This window comes from Entamoeba dispar, genomic scaffold (assembly GCF_000209125.1).
Source record: "Entamoeba dispar SAW760 scf_1105229461555 genomic scaffold, whole genome shotgun sequence".
Classification (NCBI taxonomy): domain Eukaryota; phylum Evosea; order Mastigamoebida; family Endamoebidae; genus Entamoeba; species Entamoeba dispar.
In genome coordinates this window covers 5,401-25,731 of record NW_001854751.1, presented here as the reverse complement: position 1 = coordinate 25,731, position 20,331 = coordinate 5,401, and the positions used below count along the sequence as shown (strand labels likewise).

Sequence of the window (20,331 nt, the reverse complement as noted above, 5' to 3'; positions counted from 1 at the left end):
TGTCTTGTTTATTTGTTATGATATATTTTCACGATATAGAGAAATTTCAAAATCAATCACCTTTTGTGGATAATAAGGTGGTCTTCCATGAATAAATGGTACAACACAATCATAACTATCATACATTACTCCATAATTAAGATAATTACCACCTTTGTATTTAAATTGATGAGTGTTACAATAAACTGGACCTGATTCTACTTTACTAATTAATTGTTTTAGTAATCCATTATGGTATGCATATTCTACTACTGCTTGATCAGGACCAAATGTACTTATGTCACATTTTTTATTTGTTTCTAATAAATTCCATATTATTCCCATATATTTTAACATTTGATAATATCCTCCTAATACAATCCCTGCATTAATAATCTCTTTTGTTGAGTCTAAACCATCTAAATTCGGATAACATTCTTTGTACCATTGTAAATTCTTTTGGTCGTTCATAAGAATAATTGAGTTACATCCTTCTTTAAACATAACGAGTTTGCCATTCTCTGGAATATATTTAAATACATCACTTTGAAAATAAATATCAGAGATATCACAATGAATCACTCGATTGAATTTATGATTTTTAAGATATTCGTAATATAGTTTTATTCGATAATTTGCAATATGGACATTTGGTTTATCAAATTTTTCAATATTAATCCTTAATTTTTCTTTCATTTCATTAAAGAATTTTGTATTGTTTGTATACAAACCATTTTCAACAAATAAAACAATAGTACTGTACGGTGTCTCTCGTCTCATGTATGATATCGGTACTATTATACTGTCTAAATCAACACGCCCTTCGTCTGCAAGAGATAATAAAATAACATCACTATCACGTGCCATCCCTGTTTTTTCTTGTAAACACTCATGATAAGTATCTAAAACAATCGTTTCTCTTCCAGACAACAATATACATACAAAGCATATGATACAAAAAAGTATAATCCATTTACACACCTTGTTTGTAACTTTATTTCTCATTTTTATTCATTTTTAGTTTTTTGTTTTTTATTTTCTACTAATTAAATGACAATTTTAGTAAGAAATGTTATTATTATTTCTAGAATTCTTAGATTTTGTTCTTGATATTTCAGAATAAGGGAAAAAATGTTAAAGTTTTTAGTTTTTAATAGTTTATTTTATTGAACTGATTTTTCTTTTCAATAAATTAAGAAGAAAGATTCAACTGATATTTACTAATGAAATTTCTGTTTTAAACTTCTTTTTCAATAAAATATTTCGGTGGAAAAGTTGTTGGATATTTAAAGGACAAATACAACTGATTTATTCATTAAATAATGTTTATTCTTCTTAGCTTTGTTGTATTAGCCTTTGGTCAAAACAAATGTTCAACAGCTATTTCTATTACTCCATATTTTGATATATATGATTCAGGAACATTTACTTTAACAGATAATAATCCATCTACATGGAATTGTTATTCATCTGGTGATGTTAATCAAAATGCTTATGTCTTTAAATTTACTAGTGATTCTGATGCATCATATATTGCAAGTACTTGTTATCCAGAGACAATTATTGCACCAAGAATTATTGTTGGGACCAAATGTGAAAATGGCGTTACAACGGAATGTATTGGAGCAGAAGACATTTCACAAAATGTATGTGAAGGACATAGATCAAAAGTTAGATTTAATGTTCTTAAAAACCAAGAAGTCTTTGTAATGGTTACTGGTGTTACAAAGAATGAAACTGGTGCATTTAGATTAACTGTTGATAAAGAAATAAAACCAAATAATTCATATTGTCAAACTGCTATGAAATTAACACTTCCAGTTACTATTACTCAAGACATTGATACAAATCATACTAAACCAGATTCTTATAAAAATGGTCATGGTTTTTGGTATCAATTCACAGCAAAAAAAGATAAAATTTATATTAATACATGCAACAAATTTACTACTGTTACTACTTCTATTTCTTTACTCTCTGTTGAAGGAGCAAATATTACAGGTAATTGTAAAGGGGATAAACCATTAGTTCAAGTTAGTAAGAATTGTGGAATAAAATCAAGACTTGCATTTAATGTTGAAATTGGAAACGAATATTTTGTTTTTGTTGGATTTACACAACATGATATTTATAATCCAGAACCTGGAGTTATTCAAACATATTTCTCATATGAAGCTGATGCATCAACATGTTCTAGTGCATATGCAATTAATTCATTTCCAAGTGTTCTTGAAGTTAAAGTTACAGGATTAGATAGAGATAAAACAGGATGTGGTAAAAATAATTATGGATTTTATACCTCTGTTCAAGGAGATGATAACATGTATGCAATTCATACATGTGCTTCAATAAATAAACCTACTGATATAGAAGTTTATGTAGATGATTGTAATGTTTGTTATTCAGGAGGATATAGAAAATGTGGATTAAATTCATATATTGTTATGAAACTAGAAAAGAATCATCATTATTATATTAGAGCATCATCAACTGATGAGAATGCAACTGTTGTTTTAAATATTTTAAGAGCAGGTGATGTTAGTAATTTCCAATGTTCTAATGCCCATTCAGTTTTACTTAGAAATAAAGGAGATATCTTTTCTTCAAATATTATTGGATCAAATAGAATTCCAACTATAGTAGGATGTTTAGGTCCAATTATGAGACAAGGTGCATGGTATAAAATTGAGAGTATTCAACAAAAAACAAATGTTGTAGTAGGAGTTATTCCAACTAATGTAAACAAATATAATAGTTATTTAGAAGTGAGAGATCTTTGTGAAGATCCAACACAATGTAATTCATTTACTGGATTATATTCATTTACAATTAACAAAGGAGAAAGTAGATACATTTTTGCTACAGCAAAAAAGATTCTTGATAACGATAATAATTTACCAGAATATGGTGCTTTTTTGTTTTATGCTTCTTATGGAATTGAAACTAGAGGATCTTCAATTGAAAAGAGAATCATGATTGATAGTCTTCCATATACTGGAGTTGCTTTACTTGGTGGATCACGTTCTCAATGGAGTTGTGATAAAGAAAAAGAATCAATTGGTATTTGGTATGGAATTAAAACATATGGTGGTATTACTTATGTTGCTACATCATGTGGTGAGGAAACCAATTCAAATATTGGAGTTACTGCATCTGGTGATTATTATCATCCACACTGGACTTGTTTTTCTCCAGACACTGAATCAACATGTGGATTTGGAAGTACAATCCAATTAGAATTATATAATAGTATTCCTGCTATTAATACTTCAATTCTTTTCCATGCCAAAGATGTTAACGCTCAAAAAGCAGTTACCAGAGTTAGTATTTATGAACATAATGTTAGACCAAATAATTCAATGTGTTCTAATGCTGAAGAAATTCATGTTCCATCAATCAAATATTTCAATACAATGTTCTCTACTTCATCAAGAAGAATTTGTGGAATAACTGAAGATGGAATAAAAGGTGTATGGTATCATATCACAGCTCCAGAAGATAAAACTCTTCAAGCACTAACTGATGATTCATCAACATTCTATTCCCATATCGATATGTATAAAGAATGTACTACTAAACTAGAAGAGTCATGGCCAAAAGAATGTGTTGCTTTTGGTGATTATACCACTTCTCCTGTTGGTAGAAAAGGAACAATTGTTTCTTATCCAATGAAAAAAGGTGAATCTGTTTATGTATTTGTTGCAGCCCATAGCAATGTCGACACTGGTCTTGGTAGAATTTCTTTCTCTTGGAAAGATGAAGAAGGATTAAATGATAATAGTAGTAATAGTGACGATGATGATGATAGTTTAAGTGCAGGTGCTGTTGTCGGTATTATTGCTGCCATTTTCCTTGCATTCATAATCATTGTTATTATCGTTGCTGTCATTGTGATAATCATTATCAAAAAGAAAGGAAAGAGTTATTCTGACTTTTAATTGATTTGTGTGATTGATTTTATTATTTTAATGAGAAACTTTTATTTTGTAAGAAGATATTTAAGTAAGTTAATTAGAAAGATTAATAAGATGAAGCTTGTCTTTATGACCTTAGAATAAAATGTTTAAATAAATAAACTAGTTGTTGTTCAAAGTACATAATTTGTCTACCGAGAAGTATAAGAAGAAAATTTCAAGAAGAAATATTCTTGGATTATTTAATAAATTAATCTCTTATCTTGTCAAAGAAGTTGGTAAAAAAAAAAAGAATAAAAAAATGGGAAAAAGAAAAATAACAAAGAAAGAGAATTATTATTATTAATTATATGTAATCTCAAAAAGAAATTAATACCTTTCATGTCATTAATAAATCAAATAACTATATTAGAAGTTATTTATTTGCATAATATGGTCATAACTGAAAAAGATTTAGTATAAGTATAAAACAAATCTAAGTAATTAACATTGCTATTTTCTTTTATCATATTATTTTTATACTATTTATTCGTTTTTTTTTACGTCATTGTTGAAAATAAACTTATTATTCTTCAAAAATAGATTTTATAGTTATATAGAACATTCATCTGATATTAATTTTCAACAAAAGTTTAGTTAAATATTATTAATAAATCTTCTCAACTTAATTAAAACCGATACAAAAAATAATTTCAAAAATAAAAAAACCTGATTAAATAGTTCAATCAGTCTTTGGACGTTCAGTTTCTTCAACTGGTTTTGTTTCCTTTGATTCAACTTTACTTGACTTCTCTTTTTCTGCTTTTTGGTCAATTTGTTGATATAAAACACCAACTCTCCAAATAACAAAAATGAAAAACAATGAGAATCCAGACAAATACATATTTCTTTCACTTCTGAATTTACTATAATATGATGAATTTTTATTAGAAAAATCAAAGTTGAACTACCAATAAAAAAACAAACTTTAAGCTTATTGTTACTTTATTTAAAAGAGGATCATCAGTTCCAAGTTCATCTAATTCACGAGAACATTTTATTTGACTTCTAATAGACTCAGTGAAGCAAAGAGTTAAGATTGAAAGAACAACAATAAACAAAGTTTTATTCTTCAACACATGACGAAGGAAGAATGGAATCTTCCTAGCAATAAAAGGTGGTAATGGGAATAATAAAATAATAAGCATGATAATTTCTGCAATTAAGAAAAAATAAACGCTACTCCACAATAAAGTGGCCATGAACTGGTTTATTAAGATCTTTTTTTCTGTTCTTTGATCACAATTACTTAATTATACTTTTTAAATAAATTTACTATTGAGTGAACTTTATTGAGAATAAGTAAAATAAAATATGAGAATTTGTTAATAAATTAATTCACGTTAAGATCATCTTGGATTAATAATAATGTAACAGCTACAACTACTGTTAGTGTTACAATATCAATGAGATACCCCCAAAACGTTAAAGACGCGACCAATTTATTCCCTTTAGGATAAGCAAGAGTACACAAGACTATAGTATTAAATACAGGTGGTGTTGCAGTTTCAATACACATAATTAAAACAAAGACAGGATCATCAATGAAAATGTTATACAAATAACAAAGATAAATAACACTAACAAATGCAAATGGAAGAATTGCATATTTCATAACAATACCTGACATAATTGTCCATGGACTTACACCTGACGCTACTGGTCCTCTTGCCATATTTGCACCAACAATCATTAAACATAAAGGTACTGTTGCTTGGTCTAATACTTTCATCGTATTTCCTACAACTCTTAATGGCCCTGTGAAGAAGAAATTATATAATGGTTTTACAAATAAGAATAACATTCCAAAAAAGACAGCTAAGAAAGCAGGATTAAATAATTTACTAATAATTTCTCTAACCATTTTAGGTAATTTGTTCCATTGTTTAGAAACAAATTCAGTGATCACATCCCATATCTTTACTATAAAATTCCATATAAGTTTAATGTTATTGATAACAGGGTCATACCAATGAGGATTTTCTTCAAATACTTGTTCTTTTGGTTTATCATCATTTTTATGATCATTTGGTATTTCATTAGGTGTTTTAGATGGTTGTATTAATGGAAGTGTGTCTTCATCATTTGTTTTATTTAAATTAATGTAGATATATCCAAGAATCCAAAATAATAAAGAAAACATAAATAAGTGTGTTGAAATATATGCACTTCCTCTTTTCTTTGCTTGTTGTGCAGCAGTACCTTCCCCAAACAATGTTGTATCTGTTGTAAGTGAATCAATGATAGCCAATGCGATAACAGTAGGATTTCCAAAAGAAAATGTATGTACAAAGACTCTTGCATCTTTGGTACTCATTTTTGAAACAAATGCAATTCCTCTCATAAAAAATGCAGCAATAGCAATTAATGAAAAACATGACACTAACAAAGGCCACCAATTTAAAATATCTTTTGGATTATCTACAGAGGATGAAAGACGAGTTACAATTGTACAAAACATAGGAAATGTAAATGTAACTTTAGACAATGCCGCAAGAGCAGGTTTTGTTAAAAACCCACGTTTGGCACTAACATAACCACACAACCCCACTAACACTAATTTACCAACCGTCTCTAATGACGCACGAATAATAACCCAAGTAGAGTTGGTCATTATTTGATTTATTAAGTTTATTTAAGGACGGGTTTAATAAAACCTAGTAAAAAACTTAAATAACCTTTTTGCACTACCAAAGTTAATACAATTATTTTTGGTTTGATGTAAATTCATTGAATATTTGTGATCTCAAAAATAAAGGTTTATTATGAAAATATTGATTTTCATTTAAAATTTAATAGAAAATAACACTTTTCGACTTTTATTTATAAAACAAAGAAACACAAAAATAAAATCTAATTTTAAATTTCTTTTTATTGTTCACATCAAACACTTCAGGACAAAGTCCCAGTTGGAGATGAAATGGCACCAAAGTTATTACACCAACTAGATGGATTAAAAAAATTGAATCGTTAAAAATTCCTTTTCAATTCAATTAAAAATATCAATAATTAATATAATCCTTCAAACAGTAATTTATAGTATTGTTCTGATAAATAAAACTCTTTTCCTAATACACTTACATTTGATGATTGAGTTGGTTTATTTAATGTCCATCGTTTATTAGTGTCTCCGTGTTGAATAAAGTCTTCATATAATATTCCCACTAGTTCATTTAATGTCATCTTCTTTCCCATAGCATTCATAAGGTCTGTGAGATGTTTGTGTAATGTTTTCTTCATTCGAATACGACTTGTTTCATCTCCTGCTTTACTTAGCTTTCCTTTTTTTTTATCTTCGGTACTCTGTTCCATTTATTTTGATTATAGTTTTAAGTTCTTTTTATTCTTTTTGTGAATTCTTTGAAATTATTATAGACGATATTTTACAAAACACCACTTGTCATCTCTCTTTTCAATAAAAAGTACTTTATGGGAAGAGAAAAGAATTATTTTCAAATTTGTCACTTATAAAAGAATCTACAAACAATAATGATTGTTCAAAAACAATCATAGAAAGTTTTTCATAATCTGAGCCATCTTAACACAATCAAGAAGGAGTAAAAAGATAATAACAATAAACTAAATGAAACTTAATGATTTAGAACAAATTGATTTTACTTCAAGAAGTAAAAGAAAGTAAAGAAAAATAATAATTATAAAATAATTATCAAAGAATAGATAATTTAATTTATTAAAGGAAAAGAATAAAGAAGCAGTTAATTAAGTATTAATAAAAATATCTTCTATTGTTCATTGTTCAGTGGAGATTAATTAATCCCTTTGATTTAGAAGTGTTTATTCATCACTTATTAGTTCATTCTTTGATTTTAGTTGTTGAATTGTGATAATTTCATTTTCTCATTTATTTATTGTGGAATAGAATATTTTAAATATCTATTATTTAAATATTCATTATTTAATTTATTTTTGATTTTGATGAGTATTAAAATTCTTCTTTATTTTCTTATTTTAAGAAGAATATATAATTATTACTGTATTACTATGGATTAATATTCATTTTAGTATCAACCACTAGACCATTTTTCTTTATTAATCTTATACTGTCAAATATACTTGTATTCTAATAAGTAATAATATCATCTTTATAAATACCTATTCTTTTATTATCAATGATATCTATCATTGTAATTAATAACCACTGTTATTCTTGTAGTATTGATTATGATGTTTTTCTAACTAAATACAATATCATAACCATTCCATAACTGGTAAATTTGAATGATGATAATATTTTAGAGTTCTGTGTTGTGTCTCTGATATGCTATATTCGAATCATAATGTTATTTAAAATAATAAAAAATAAATAACATTTAATTTAAAATAATAAAAATGAAATGATGTTTATTAAAATAATAAAATAATAAATAAAATGAAGTGTTATAAACGTGTATTTAAGTATTTAATCATCTGATTTTAATCTTAAATACATTAAATTAAAATGGAAGAGTTAATAAACAAGAACACTCATTTCTTTAAAGAAGAAGTAGAAACACTTCCAAATATTCAACAATCAATTGATGATACTACTAAACAATATCAATATTATTTAGGAAGTATTAAAAATGAAATATTTAAAATAAAAGCAGATGAAACATATTCAGAAGCTATTAAAAGGGGAGAAGGAATATTTGATAGGATTGATGAAACAGAAAGAAGAAGAAAACTAATAATAATAAAAAGTCAAGAAACAATTAAAACAATAGAAATAATAAAGAATCAAATGAAGAAAATAATAGAAGAATGTAATAAAGATGAAGAAATACTAAGTACAACACGGAATGAAATAATTAATAAAATCATTTCAATTGAAGAAATGAACATGAAAGATAAAATATTCAGAACACCAGAAGAAAAAGACAAAATCACCCAATCCTTTAATAAAAAGAAAAAAGAATGGGAAACATATTATAGTGATTATTTTGAGAAGAAGAAGATAAAAGAAGAAGAAGAAAGAAAGAAAAAAGAAGAAGAAAAGAAGAGAAAAGAGGAAGAAGAGAGAAGAAGAAAAGAAGAAGAAAGAAGAAAACAAGAAGAAGTAACAAAAACTGTAACGAAGAAGACAATTGAAGAAATGAAACAAATAGAAGAATGGACATCAAGAAAAATAGGAAATATAATATTTGATTCAGATATTGATGATTGGAATAAGAATACATCAGTATTTAATCAAAAAATAATGAATAAAGAACATATAATAATTATTATTGAAGATACAAATGGAAATAAATTTGGAGGATATATTAATGAGAAAATTGATAAAGTTAATTGGTATATAAATGATCCAAATTCATTTTTATTTTCATTAGAATCAAAAGGAAGAATAAAAGGAATGAAGAAATTTGATATTAATGATCCACAATATGCATTTTATTTATCTAATCAAACAAGTGATTATTTGTTTGCATTTGGATTGGATAATGATATCTATGTTTTTAAAGAAAATGATAAAACAAAATCATATTGTAAACAATCTTCATATGAATATAAAGGAGTATCAAATGCACTTTGTGGAAAACAACATCCAGAACGTTTCACACCACAACGAATCATTGTAATTGAAATGAAATGATTTTTATTCATTATTGTTTATTTGAAAACTAAAAACTAAAAAAGAATATAAAATAAAATCAATAAATGAATATGAACAGCCATTTCTTTCATCTGCCAATGAATGAAATGGTGAATATAAAAATGGACATATTTCATTCTGGTTTTATTTTATTTCATTTGAAATATTTACACCCAATGGGGGTGTTAATTTAATAAATAATAAAAAGAAATAAGAATAAAAGATAAATAAAAATATAATAAAATATTTATTTTATTCTTTTTTATTTATTTTTTATTTTATTTATATTATTTTATATTTATTTTATTTTATTCTTATTCTTTTATCTTTATATCTATTATATATTTCTTATTTTATTATTTATGTTATATTCTTATATCTTTTTATTCTTATTTTATATTTATTCATTATTATTCATTTCATATTAACAATGATAAATATCAATACAACATATAATAAATAAATGATATAAGATAAACAACAATAAATAATAATAATAAAATATAAACAAACAATATAAACAAATATAAAATGATACAAGATCATCTAATATAAAATAAGAATAATAAAGAATAAAAATAAGAAATGAATGATGTTTAGAACAGAAAAAAATGACAAAAAGAAGAAATGAGTGATGTTAATCAAAGATAAAAATCAATATAAAATATAAAATAAATATAATAAATAATAAGAATGATTATTTCTTATTTTATTATTATTATATTATTCTTTATGATTCCAATGTGGTGTGTCAGATACACAACACAATACCCTAAAATATTATCATCATTCAAATACACCAGTTATGGAATGGTTATAATGTTGTATTTAGTTGAAAAACATCATAATCAATACTACAAGAATAATAGTGTTTATTAATTACAATGATATGATATCATTGATAATAAAAGAATAGGTATTTATAAAGATGATATTATTACTTGTTATGATACAAGTATATTTGATAACATAAGATTATCAAAGGAAAAGGATTTAGTGTTGAGGTAAAAAGAATATTAACCTATAGTAATATAGTAATAATTATATATTCTCCTTAAAATAAGAAAATAAAGAATAATTTTAAACGCATCAAAATCAAAAATAAATTAAATAATGAATATTTAAATAATTGATGTTCAAATACTCTATTCCTCAATAAATAAATGAGAAAATGAAATTATCATAATTCAACAACTAAAATCAAAGAATAAGCCAAAAGTTGAAGAACAAATACTTTTAAAAGAAATGGATTAATTAATCTCCACTGAACAATGAACAATATAAAATATTTCTATTAATACTTAATTATCTACTTTTTCTTTGTTTTTTTCAGATCCTTTTATCAATGCAGAATATACAACAAATTTTGTTGCCATGGCTATTGAGTAATACCATAGAGTCTTGTAAAGAATCAAACAAGACACAGGTATTCAAGTTCAAAGAAAAGAAAGAATGAAATAACAATAAAATGCATAATAATTATGATAAAAGAAATAACAAGAAAAAAGTGAATAGAAAAAGAAGAATACAAATAAAACAAATAAGAAAGAAAGTAAATATAATGATAATAAACATTATACAAATAAGAAACCTAAATGGTTGACAACAAAAGAAATTGAAATGAAAATTAAAAGAATAACAAGAAAATGCGAAAAAGGAGAATATTCAGAAATACTTAAAAAGTACGAAGGTAAAGAAAAGAAATGGTATAATATTCTCCAAGAAGTATATTCAATAAGGAAGAAGAAAACACTAGAGAAAATCAAAGAAGAAATCAAAAATAAAACAAAAGATTGGAAAAGTGAAGATATTAAAACAATCGAAGAAGAAATCAAAAACAAAAATCCAATCAAAGAAATGAACGATAGATGTAAAGCTGCAAGAATAATAAATGAAAAAGAAAATAAAAGGAAAACACAAGATAAAGAAGAGAAAATGGAAGAAGAAAGCAGCAAAGAAGAAATTAACACACTTCAAAATAAAATCAAAGAATTAGAAGAAACTATTAAAGAACTTCAAACAAAAAAGAAGAACGAACCATTTCAAATGAAATGATTCAAAAAGCATGAGATACAGTCAGGAAAGAATTTGAAGAAGAAATAAAAAAGATTCAAACACAAATAAACAATATTCAAACTATATATAATGAAATAAGAAAAATTCAAAATTAAAATAATAAAATAATTCATTACAATGAAAAATAAATGAAATATAAAATAGAAATAACGCATAACGATGAAATCATTATTTTCTTTGTTAATTATGAGATAAAGAGGAATGATGATGATGTGTTGAAGAAGAACATAAGAGATAAATAAAATCAAATCTCTGTATATCAAAAAAGTGGGATTGAAAACTATGAGACTGCAGAAATAACAAGAAAAGAATTAGACCATACACAAAAAGAAAATGAAGAACAAAATCAAATAATATCAAATCATCATCAATTTATTATTTATTTTTTATTTCATAAATAAAGAAGAAGAAGACAATGACTAATGATAAATACAAACAAATACTGGAACATCATCATCTGGGACAATACAAATGAACAAAACTACAATTATGAAAAAGACAATTCTGGAAATAAAAGAGCAAAACACTGAGTGTCAAAAAACAAGAAATGATAATCAGTCAAGAAGAGAAGAAAACACAACAAATCAAACAAATAGAATTTTAATTGATGTGTTGTATTGTTTTGCAATTAATTTGTTAAATAAGAAATTAAATAAGAAATTAAGAAATGAACAAATAGAAAATATAATCAAAGTAATAAATATTAATGTAGATAATGATAAAGAATACATTAATAATATTAAAATATCACATAAAATAAAAGAAACAACTAAAAGATATATTAAAATGAAAGTGAACTCCATCATAGAAGGGAAAGTAGAGTGTAACCCAATAATAAAAAATATTATCATAAAAAATAACTCTACTGATATTGATAATGAATATCTTAACTCTATCATCATTCAAGTTAAAGAAATGAAAATAGATAAATATGTAAATATTAATTACTACTGGAAAATGAAAGAATCAGATAAATTAATAAGAGAAATTAATAATAAATGGGTATGGTCAGGAGAATAGAAAATCTGCAAGAAGTATGAAAATGATTTCAATGTGTATGTATTATTATCTCTAAAATAAATTTAAATGAGATAAATTTGATGAAATAAAAGAAATCATAAAGAAAATAAATAGATTAGAATATCTAATCAATAGAATGGTACAGAATAAAATGCATCATGAGATTGAATGAACAAGATGCAGATGAAATTAAAATTAAATCACAAGAAAGAATAAAGTACATAAAATATATGATGACGATGATTAAAGAAAGAATTAAATTTAATAAGAATGAAAATGTCAGAATTAATACAAATAAAATCATGTTTGATTCTAATAAGAAAATCAAAATAAAGAAGAAAGACCCACAAAATGAAATATACCCAAATAACGATATTACTTTAGAATATTTGAAATCATTATATGAAACACAGGTAATATTAAATAAAGAACATTTGAAAATAAATCAAATCACATCGTGGAATGAAAGATACAGGAATTATGATAGTGTCATCATCACATTGGATGATTTAAATTTAAACCTGATGAAAATAAGTAATTGGAAATCACCAGGTATTGACACTATATATGGGTATTATTGGAAGAGAATGTCATCATCAAGAGATTCCATTCTTAATATCTTCAATGATTAGTTAAACTTCAATGAAAACATCCCTCTAGATATGGTAAGTGGAAGAACTATATTAATTAACAAAGGAGGTGATAGGAACGATGTCACTAATTAACATCATATCAGTTGTATAAATGTAATAATGAAAGTATTTACCTCCATATTGAAAGAGAAGATTCACAATAGAATTAACATGAATAGTGAATCATTAAAAATTAGTAAAAATCAATTATGATGTAAACTGCAATCTCTTGATGATAAAGAAGGATTAATTAACAGTTATATGTTAAAGCAGCAAAAAGAAGAGAAATACACAAAATATATAGAGTCATATTATGATATTAAAGGAAAAGAATAAAAGAAACAAAAAATATTTTTGATTTAAAAAGTATTCAAAATTTATGGTTCATTCTTCAACAATTTTGGTTTAAGTTCAGCTGGAATTTCTAATTCTTTTGGGAATTCCCATTTGAAATCTGGATCATTTCTTCCAAAATGTCCTCCAACTGCTGTTTTTTGGAAAATAGGTTTTGTTAATCCTAATTCTTTAATAATCATTCCTGGTCTCATATCAAAGTTCTTATTAACAATATCAACCAATAATGTTTCATCACAAATTCCAGTTCCATATGTATTTACATTAATACTCAATGGATGTGAAACACCAATAGCATAACTTAATTGAACAAGAACTCTATGACAAAGTCCTGCATGAACTAAACTCTTAGCAATCCATCTTGCACAATATGCTCCTGATCTATCAACTTTACTTGAATCTTTTCCTGAGAATGCTCCTCCTCCATGTGCTCCCCATCCTCCATATGTATCTACAATAATTTTTCTTCCTGTTAATCCTGCATCTCCCATTGGTCCTCCAATAACAAATCTTCCACTTGGATTATAATATCTTAACATTTTATCATCCATAAGTTCCTTTGGAATAACTTTTTGTGTAACTTCTTCTTCTAATCCTTTTGCAATTTCTTCATTAGTTACATTATCTGCATGTTGTGTTGAAATAACAACTGTATGAACTCTAATTGGTTTTAAATGTCCTTCAATTTCTTCATATTCTAATGTAACTTGTGATTTTGAATCTGGTCTAAGCCATGGTAAAATTCCTTTTTCTCTACATTCTTGAAGTCTTAAAATTAATTTTGTACTTAAAACATGTGTTAATGGCATCATTTCTTTACTCTCATCTGTAGCATATCCAAACATAATTCCTTGATCTCCTGCTCCAATATCTTCTTCTTTCTTTTCAATATGAACTCCTTTAGCAATATCTTGACTTTGTTGCTCAACACATGAAAGAACAGAACATGTTTGATAATCAAATCCTTTATTTGTATCATCATATCCAATAGATTTAACAACTCCTCTTACAATCTTTGGAATATCAATAACTGCATTAGTAGTAATTTCTCCAAGAACTAAAATAAGTCCTGTTTTTGTTGCTGTTTCACATGCAACATGAGAATGTGGGTCTTGTGCAAGGCATGCATCAAGAATGGCATCTGAAATTTGATCACACATTTTATCTGGATGTCCACCTGAAACACTTTCCGATGTAAAGAAGAATCTCTTTGTCATTTTCTTCTATGAACTTTTTTAGTTTCTTATTCTCTTTAAATATTCCTAAAGGGTTTTTCTTTATCTTCAAAAAAAAATTCAATCATTTCTTTTTCTTTTTGAATGAATTTAACTTAAACTTACATCTTCATTTTCTTTATTTCTTACACTCTTTCGTTCTGTCCTTTCGGGTTTATTTTAACTTCTTATTTTTAGAAAATTTTAAGGGTTTTTTCAGTGTTTCTATTTTGATGATTCTCATGGACGAATAAATGAAGTATCACAGAGAATAGATAGTTGTTGAGATGGACAATGCCTTGGTTGAGTAGAACCATAAAGTTAGTTTAATGCATTGTTAAAATGAAGACAAGAGAATTTAGAAAAGGATTGAATGTCCTGTCAAAATGAACTTGAAATTAATCTGGACCTTTTTTAACTTGTGAATGACTTATTTGATTATAGAAGAACTTCTAGTCATTTCTACAACATGCCAACAACTCAAAAATGTCCTTTTCAAAAAATGAAAAAGTCAAAATCTTATTTGTAATTAATGTTAAAAATGCCAAACTATTTTTTTTTTATTTTAAAATATCAAATCATTTTTGAGATTACATAAATGATATCAAGTACTTTCAACAATAAATTCTGAATTAATCAATTAATCAATGATTTTCACTAACAGTTGATTTATTGACGGATTTAAGAGATGATAATGATTTTTATTTGTTAGTATCAATGCTACTACAAAAACATAATGAATAGTAGCTTCTGAACGTAATTTAGATGGTAATTGAAGAAGTGTTTGGTTGTATATTGTTTCAAAAGAAATAACTTTTGTTTCAGAATTAAGAATTACTGATTGAACACATTGTTCTAGTGTTGAGTAATCAAGTAATTTTTGATATTCTACACATTGGAGTGGGTTTGTATTAAATTGTTTTGGTGGTTGAATAATATTCCATTGTGAATGATTCTGATTGAGACAAGTTGTTACTTCAGTGATACAAGATTTCACATCATTATCAATAAATGTATCACCATTTTCATCATAAGAAGAGTCATTTTCAATAATATCATCATCCCAATGACCTAATGAATTAACACTCCAATTTACTGACCATTTTAATGTTTTAATAGGAAGTGAAAATTTAGGTATTTCTTTCTTTTTAAAAGTAGAATATGTATAAGAAGATAATGAAGGTAATGTGATATGACTTGGAATTATTGTTAAGTCAATTTCTCTCATCTTTGATTTTTCTCTATGTCTTTTTGAATGGTTTTTTTGGTTATGATACCACTCTTTAAATAATAACTTGTTGTAATAAGAATATCCAGGTGTTGTAACAGGTATTCCAAGAATTGGTTTTTGTTTATCCTCACTACATAAATCATCTAATTCAGTAAAGTCATATTGTTGGTGTTGTGGTTGTTGAGAATGTTGTGAAGTTATATGATGATGTTGAATTTTATCAAAATTGAGATTACAAGGTATTTCAGTAGATGAATCATCTTGAACATAAGAAGTGATATCAATAAATTGATTCCAATCACCAATAAATGAGGCATGATCACCAATTAACGATAAAAAATGAGTATTATATTTTTGAAGATACACTTTGAACAATAAATCGTTTTGATATAATTTTGTTGAAGATTTATTAATTAAATTTGATGGACATTTTTCAAGTGTTTGTAATTTGACTTTTCTGGTTTTTCTTATATGAAGAGTTTTATCTTTATATTCAGTTTGTTGAGTTTGATCATTGACTTCTTTATCTAGTTGATTTGTAGTGATTAATTCAGCAAAATTAGCAAAAGCTTGATAAATATCATCAACTCTATAAGAATAAATCATTAAAGAAGCATCTATAGAAGTGCTTGCCATTTGGAATTTACTTTTATCATTATTTTCATTAATTATATCTTGCATTAAATCAATAATAGGAACATCCCATGCATTTTTTTTATTTACTTTATTTGTATTACATAATTGAATACATTGTGCATAGAGTTCACTGATATTATTCTTTTTCATCTATTGTAATAAATTGATGATATTTTGAAGTTAAACAAAATTGATTAAGAAAGTTATGCAATATAAAAATTAAGTGTTAATAAAGTATTAAAAAATATTTAATTTCAATCAAAGTAATTTTCTTGTTGTAGCTGAATTAATGAAACTTCTTAATATCCATTCATTTTCTGCATAATCCATATCAATTGTTCCTAGTTTGATTTGATATGGTCGTAAATCAAATCTTGGACCAATTTCTTGAAGAACTAATTGATGTTGTTCATTATAATCATATGCATGATGTCTAAATGTAATATAATCACTACTATTAGAAAATGTCATTACTCTTTTTGAATCACTTTTTGGTACAGGGAATAAATATTTAAGTATCATTTCAAATCGCTTGCCTAATGGTGTAGTGAGATTATCAAATATTAAGTGAGGATATACTTCACTAAATGTTTTAGATGTTTTTGTTTCATGTCTAGAAACAACATTGTATAATCCAAAATATGCTGTTGGTCCATATGGAAAATGTGAAATAATCATTCCATCTGGTTCTCCTCTATTTTCGTGAACAATAATCAAATCAGTTACATCATGACTTCTACATGTTTCAACTAATTGTTTAATTTGAATATTACCTCTGTTAATTCTTGTTGAATTTGGAATAATTAACTTAATTTCTTTAACAAATTCTTTTAATTTGCTTGATGGATCTTTTGATGTTGTAATAAAAACATTTGGATCTTTAACTCCTGCCATTGCATATTCACTATCATATGTTGAGATTTGTCTTGTTGCATCATCTTCTGCATCCATTCTGGTCATTGCAACATCAAATCCTTCTTTTGCATGAGCAGGTAATTGAGTTCCATTCTCAATTGTTTGAGCAATAACAGCTTGTTTGTCAAGTCGTGCTTTATCATACTTTTCCATACTTTTTTTCATTAAATATTCTCTTCGTAATCTTGTTGTTTGTTTTTGCTATATCCATTGAATATGTATTGTCTTTTTATATAAGGTGATATGATATAATCATGTATTTAACAATGCACAATCCACAAACCATTCCTTTCTGAAATTTTTAATTTTTTTTCATTTTTTTAGGGTTCAAAATAACATAATTATATCATTTTGTGTTTTTCAAATAAAGAAGTTAAAGGATGTTAAATTCACAAAAATGAATTAAAAGTATTTGTCTTTATATTAGAAGAAGTCAGAAGAGCTGCGACATACCCACTCTTAAAACAGAATTTCAAAAAGAGATTGAAAGAAGAGTTAATTTTTATGTAAACACAACAAGAAAATAAGAGTTACAAAAAGCCTTACAAATACTACTCATTTGTAATAAGCATATTATAGTATAATTAAATAATTTATATAAATATATTAACTTAATAAAGTTGGAAATCATTGTTCAATATCACATTACATTTTAATGCATAAAAACCAAAGTAAGACTAAAATCAGATTTTTATTTAAGAATTGTTCATTAGGATTAAAGTAATTGTAGCATAAATAAATTGGAAGATATAGAATTTTTTCTAGAACTGTTATTGAATTTCATAAGTTTGGAGACATAAGTAAAATTAACAGAAAGTAAAACGTATATTCCTATATTGTTTATAACATGAGATTATTGTTACATCAATTGTTGATAATTAAGTAACTTTTTTACTTATTTTATAATTTATTGCTAATAATTTTGAATAAAATGAATCATTTTTTATAAAAGAAAAATTAAATATTTTAAATCTTTTGAATAAATTTGTGTTTTTATTCATAAATAACATCTATATTTGAGTAACTCCTTTGTATAATGAAAAGAGAAAGAAAAGTTTATAATAATTAGATATATAAAATCTTTTTTAAGAAAATATTTTTACCGAAAAAAGAGTTTATATCCTTATTAGAGTATCAGTATTATACATTTGTTAATTTTTTTAAATAAAAAAGGAGAGAATTTTATTTAATATAAACAAGATAATTAACCATTTTTATATTATAAAATATTCTCAATAAAGCATAATGTATTACTTCTTTTGAAGATAACCTCTTTTAAGTATTATAATTTATTCTTTTAAGAGAATAATTAGTTTTTTAAATATATCATTAAACATTTAATAACTTAATTTGAAAATATAGAATGATTTATAATGACATAACTAATAAGAGAATAATTTTATTTTTAGGAATACTAGAATATCTATTCATTCCATTTTAATCTAAGAAGAATACTTTCTATACTCAACAAATACAGTTATTCATACTAAAAGAACTTATTAAATTCAATATCCATTTATATTGATTAATATAATAATAAAGCCTACAGTTTTAACAATACTAAATTTAAATTTATTTTCAAATAATTCATTGTATGATGTGTATTTTATGATTATCATTTCTTACTATACTAACCATTCTCTTTAACGATGATAATTTAAAATGTATTAGTACCTTAAAAGAATACAGTCCATAGATACTATTAAGAATGTTATTTTAGAAATAAGTCAGCAATTAAAGAGAATCTAATATTATGAATTGGAATAAAATACCACTAAAAGAGTTTGTATAATTAATAAAAAAATGTTTATCAACAAGAAATAACAGTAGCCCATAATCAATAAATAAAAATACTTTTTCAAGAGCCTTAAATGAGTATATTATACTCAGAAGTATAAAAATACATAGTTATAGTTTTCAGGTTACTATATTTTTAATAAATATGACTTAATAAAAAATAAATGAATTACAGACTATCTTAGATAGAAAGGAATAACCAAGTCGTCCATTGTAGTAGAAGATTCATTTGCTTTATTATATACAAAAGCATAAATTATAGAAATAAAAAAGTTCAAAATAAAAACCCAACGAATAATTGCGAGGAAAATCCCAAAAAATGGGAAGTGAAGTTGACCGATATTATAAATATCGACTTGAGTGTTAAGGTATAAATTTGGATTGATAATGTGTTGTAACAAAGGGACTCCTCCAAACCCAATCAATAAAAGTCCAATAACTTCAACTAATTTGCTATAATCTCGTTTTCTCAAAGAAATAAATTCGAGCTATAACAATAAGTTTTGTTTATTTGTTGAATACAAACAAATTAATAATTAAAAACAAACTTTAAATCCTCCATTTTCTTGTTTACTACAAAATATTCCAAGACAATGAATAAGCATTAAAATGATTGTTGAAATTCCATAAACCCATGGAGCAAACACACCAAACATTGAAATAATTTCATCAAATACACCACGTTCATTTACCCAAAATCCACATAAAATACCACATTCAGATCTTTTTGGTAAAGACACTCCATCAATAGTCATACAAATACCAACAATAACAATACTAACACAGATAATAAAACCAATAAAAATTCCAATTGCTTGAAAAACTTCTCGTCTAGTTTTAGTTCTGAGAACTTGCTTAAATTTGTGTTGTAAATGCATTTCCTTATTGTTAAATGATTGTAATTCGAATTAACTCTTCTTCTCTTAAAAGTTCA

General features: G+C 25.2%; 9 protein-coding genes across 9 annotated transcripts, besides 20 other annotated features; 1 reads left to right on the top strand and 8 right to left on the bottom strand.

The window, feature by feature from the left end:
* Window positions 1–15: 15 nt before the first annotated feature.
* On the bottom strand, window positions 16–846 carry EDI_134060 (uncharacterized protein; the record flags this gene model as incomplete). The annotated part of the gene is made up of 1 exon (XM_001738619.1): window positions 16–846. One exon carries the CDS (start codon window positions 844–846, stop codon window positions 16–18), a length of 831 nt encoding a protein of 276 aa, XP_001738671.1.
* A 455-nt stretch (window positions 847–1,301) lies between these two features.
* EDI_134050 (uncharacterized protein) lies at window positions 1,302–3,917 on the top strand (the record flags this gene model as incomplete). Its single annotated transcript, XM_001738618.1, has 1 exon — window positions 1,302–3,917. The coding sequence occupies one exon, from the start codon at window positions 1,302–1,304 to the stop codon at window positions 3,915–3,917; it is 2,616 nt and encodes an 871-aa protein (XP_001738670.1).
* Window positions 3,918–4,173: 256 nt separating this feature from the next.
* Window positions 4,174–4,226: a microsatellite.
* Window positions 4,227–4,614: 388 nt separating this feature from the next.
* On the bottom strand, window positions 4,615–5,134 carry EDI_134040 (B-cell receptor-associated protein, putative; the record flags this gene model as incomplete). The annotated part of the gene is made up of 2 exons (XM_001738617.1): window positions 4,615–4,798; window positions 4,860–5,134. The coding sequence occupies 2 exons, from the start codon at window positions 5,132–5,134 to the stop codon at window positions 4,615–4,617; spliced, it is 459 nt and encodes a 152-aa protein (XP_001738669.1).
* A 131-nt stretch (window positions 5,135–5,265) lies between these two features.
* On the bottom strand, window positions 5,266–6,546 carry EDI_134030 (uncharacterized protein; the record flags this gene model as incomplete). The annotated part of the gene is made up of 1 exon (XM_001738616.1): window positions 5,266–6,546. The coding sequence occupies one exon, from the start codon at window positions 6,544–6,546 to the stop codon at window positions 5,266–5,268; it is 1,281 nt and encodes a 426-aa protein (XP_001738668.1).
* Window positions 6,547–6,923: 377 nt separating this feature from the next.
* Window positions 6,924–6,951: a sequence feature (AT_rich).
* EDI_134020 (uncharacterized protein) lies at window positions 6,942–7,244 on the bottom strand (the record flags this gene model as incomplete). Its single annotated transcript, XM_001738615.1, has 1 exon — window positions 6,942–7,244. The coding sequence occupies one exon, from the start codon at window positions 7,242–7,244 to the stop codon at window positions 6,942–6,944; it is 303 nt and encodes a 100-aa protein (XP_001738667.1).
* Window positions 7,245–7,574: 330 nt separating this feature from the next.
* Window positions 7,575–7,628: a sequence feature (AT_rich).
* Window positions 7,629–7,636: 8 nt separating this feature from the next.
* Window positions 7,637–8,227: a repeat region.
* Window positions 8,228–8,233: 6 nt separating this feature from the next.
* Window positions 8,234–8,260: a sequence feature (AT_rich).
* Window positions 8,261–8,266: 6 nt separating this feature from the next.
* Window positions 8,267–8,988: a repeat region.
* Window positions 8,949–10,256: a repeat region.
* Window positions 10,257–10,840: a repeat region.
* Window positions 10,841–10,853: 13 nt separating this feature from the next.
* Window positions 10,854–11,819: a repeat region.
* Window positions 11,785–13,573: a repeat region.
* A 54-nt stretch (window positions 13,574–13,627) lies between these two features.
* EDI_134010 (S-adenosylmethionine synthetase, putative) lies at window positions 13,628–14,821 on the bottom strand (the record flags this gene model as incomplete). The annotated part of the gene is made up of 1 exon (XM_001738614.1): window positions 13,628–14,821. The coding sequence occupies one exon, from the start codon at window positions 14,819–14,821 to the stop codon at window positions 13,628–13,630; it is 1,194 nt and encodes a 397-aa protein (XP_001738666.1).
* A 547-nt stretch (window positions 14,822–15,368) lies between these two features.
* Window positions 15,369–15,392: a sequence feature (AT_rich).
* A 66-nt stretch (window positions 15,393–15,458) lies between these two features.
* On the bottom strand, window positions 15,459–16,835 carry EDI_134000 (uncharacterized protein; the record flags this gene model as incomplete). The annotated part of the gene is made up of 1 exon (XM_001738613.1): window positions 15,459–16,835. One exon carries the CDS (start codon window positions 16,833–16,835, stop codon window positions 15,459–15,461), a length of 1,377 nt encoding a protein of 458 aa, XP_001738665.1.
* A 59-nt stretch (window positions 16,836–16,894) lies between these two features.
* Window positions 16,895–16,940: a sequence feature (AT_rich).
* A 3-nt stretch (window positions 16,941–16,943) lies between these two features.
* EDI_133990 (brix domain-containing protein ZK795.3, putative) lies at window positions 16,944–17,886 on the bottom strand (the record flags this gene model as incomplete). Its single annotated transcript, XM_001738612.1, has 2 exons — window positions 16,944–17,801; window positions 17,884–17,886. 2 exons carry the CDS (start codon window positions 17,884–17,886, stop codon window positions 16,944–16,946), a joined length of 861 nt encoding a protein of 286 aa, XP_001738664.1.
* A 9-nt stretch (window positions 17,887–17,895) lies between these two features.
* Window positions 17,896–17,923: a sequence feature (AT_rich).
* Window positions 17,924–18,170: 247 nt separating this feature from the next.
* Window positions 18,171–18,219: a sequence feature (AT_rich).
* Window positions 18,220–18,487: 268 nt separating this feature from the next.
* Window positions 18,488–18,587: a sequence feature (AT_rich).
* A 68-nt stretch (window positions 18,588–18,655) lies between these two features.
* Window positions 18,656–18,702: a sequence feature (AT_rich).
* A 49-nt stretch (window positions 18,703–18,751) lies between these two features.
* Window positions 18,752–18,772: a sequence feature (AT_rich).
* Window positions 18,773–18,778: 6 nt separating this feature from the next.
* Window positions 18,779–18,831: a sequence feature (AT_rich).
* A 49-nt stretch (window positions 18,832–18,880) lies between these two features.
* Window positions 18,881–18,961: a sequence feature (AT_rich).
* Window positions 18,962–19,526: 565 nt separating this feature from the next.
* Window positions 19,527–19,563: a sequence feature (AT_rich).
* A 10-nt stretch (window positions 19,564–19,573) lies between these two features.
* On the bottom strand, window positions 19,574–20,275 carry EDI_133980 (uncharacterized protein; the record flags this gene model as incomplete). Its single annotated transcript, XM_001738611.1, has 2 exons — window positions 19,574–19,885; window positions 19,946–20,275. The coding sequence occupies 2 exons, from the start codon at window positions 20,273–20,275 to the stop codon at window positions 19,574–19,576; spliced, it is 642 nt and encodes a 213-aa protein (XP_001738663.1).
* Window positions 20,276–20,331: the final 56 nt, after the last annotated feature.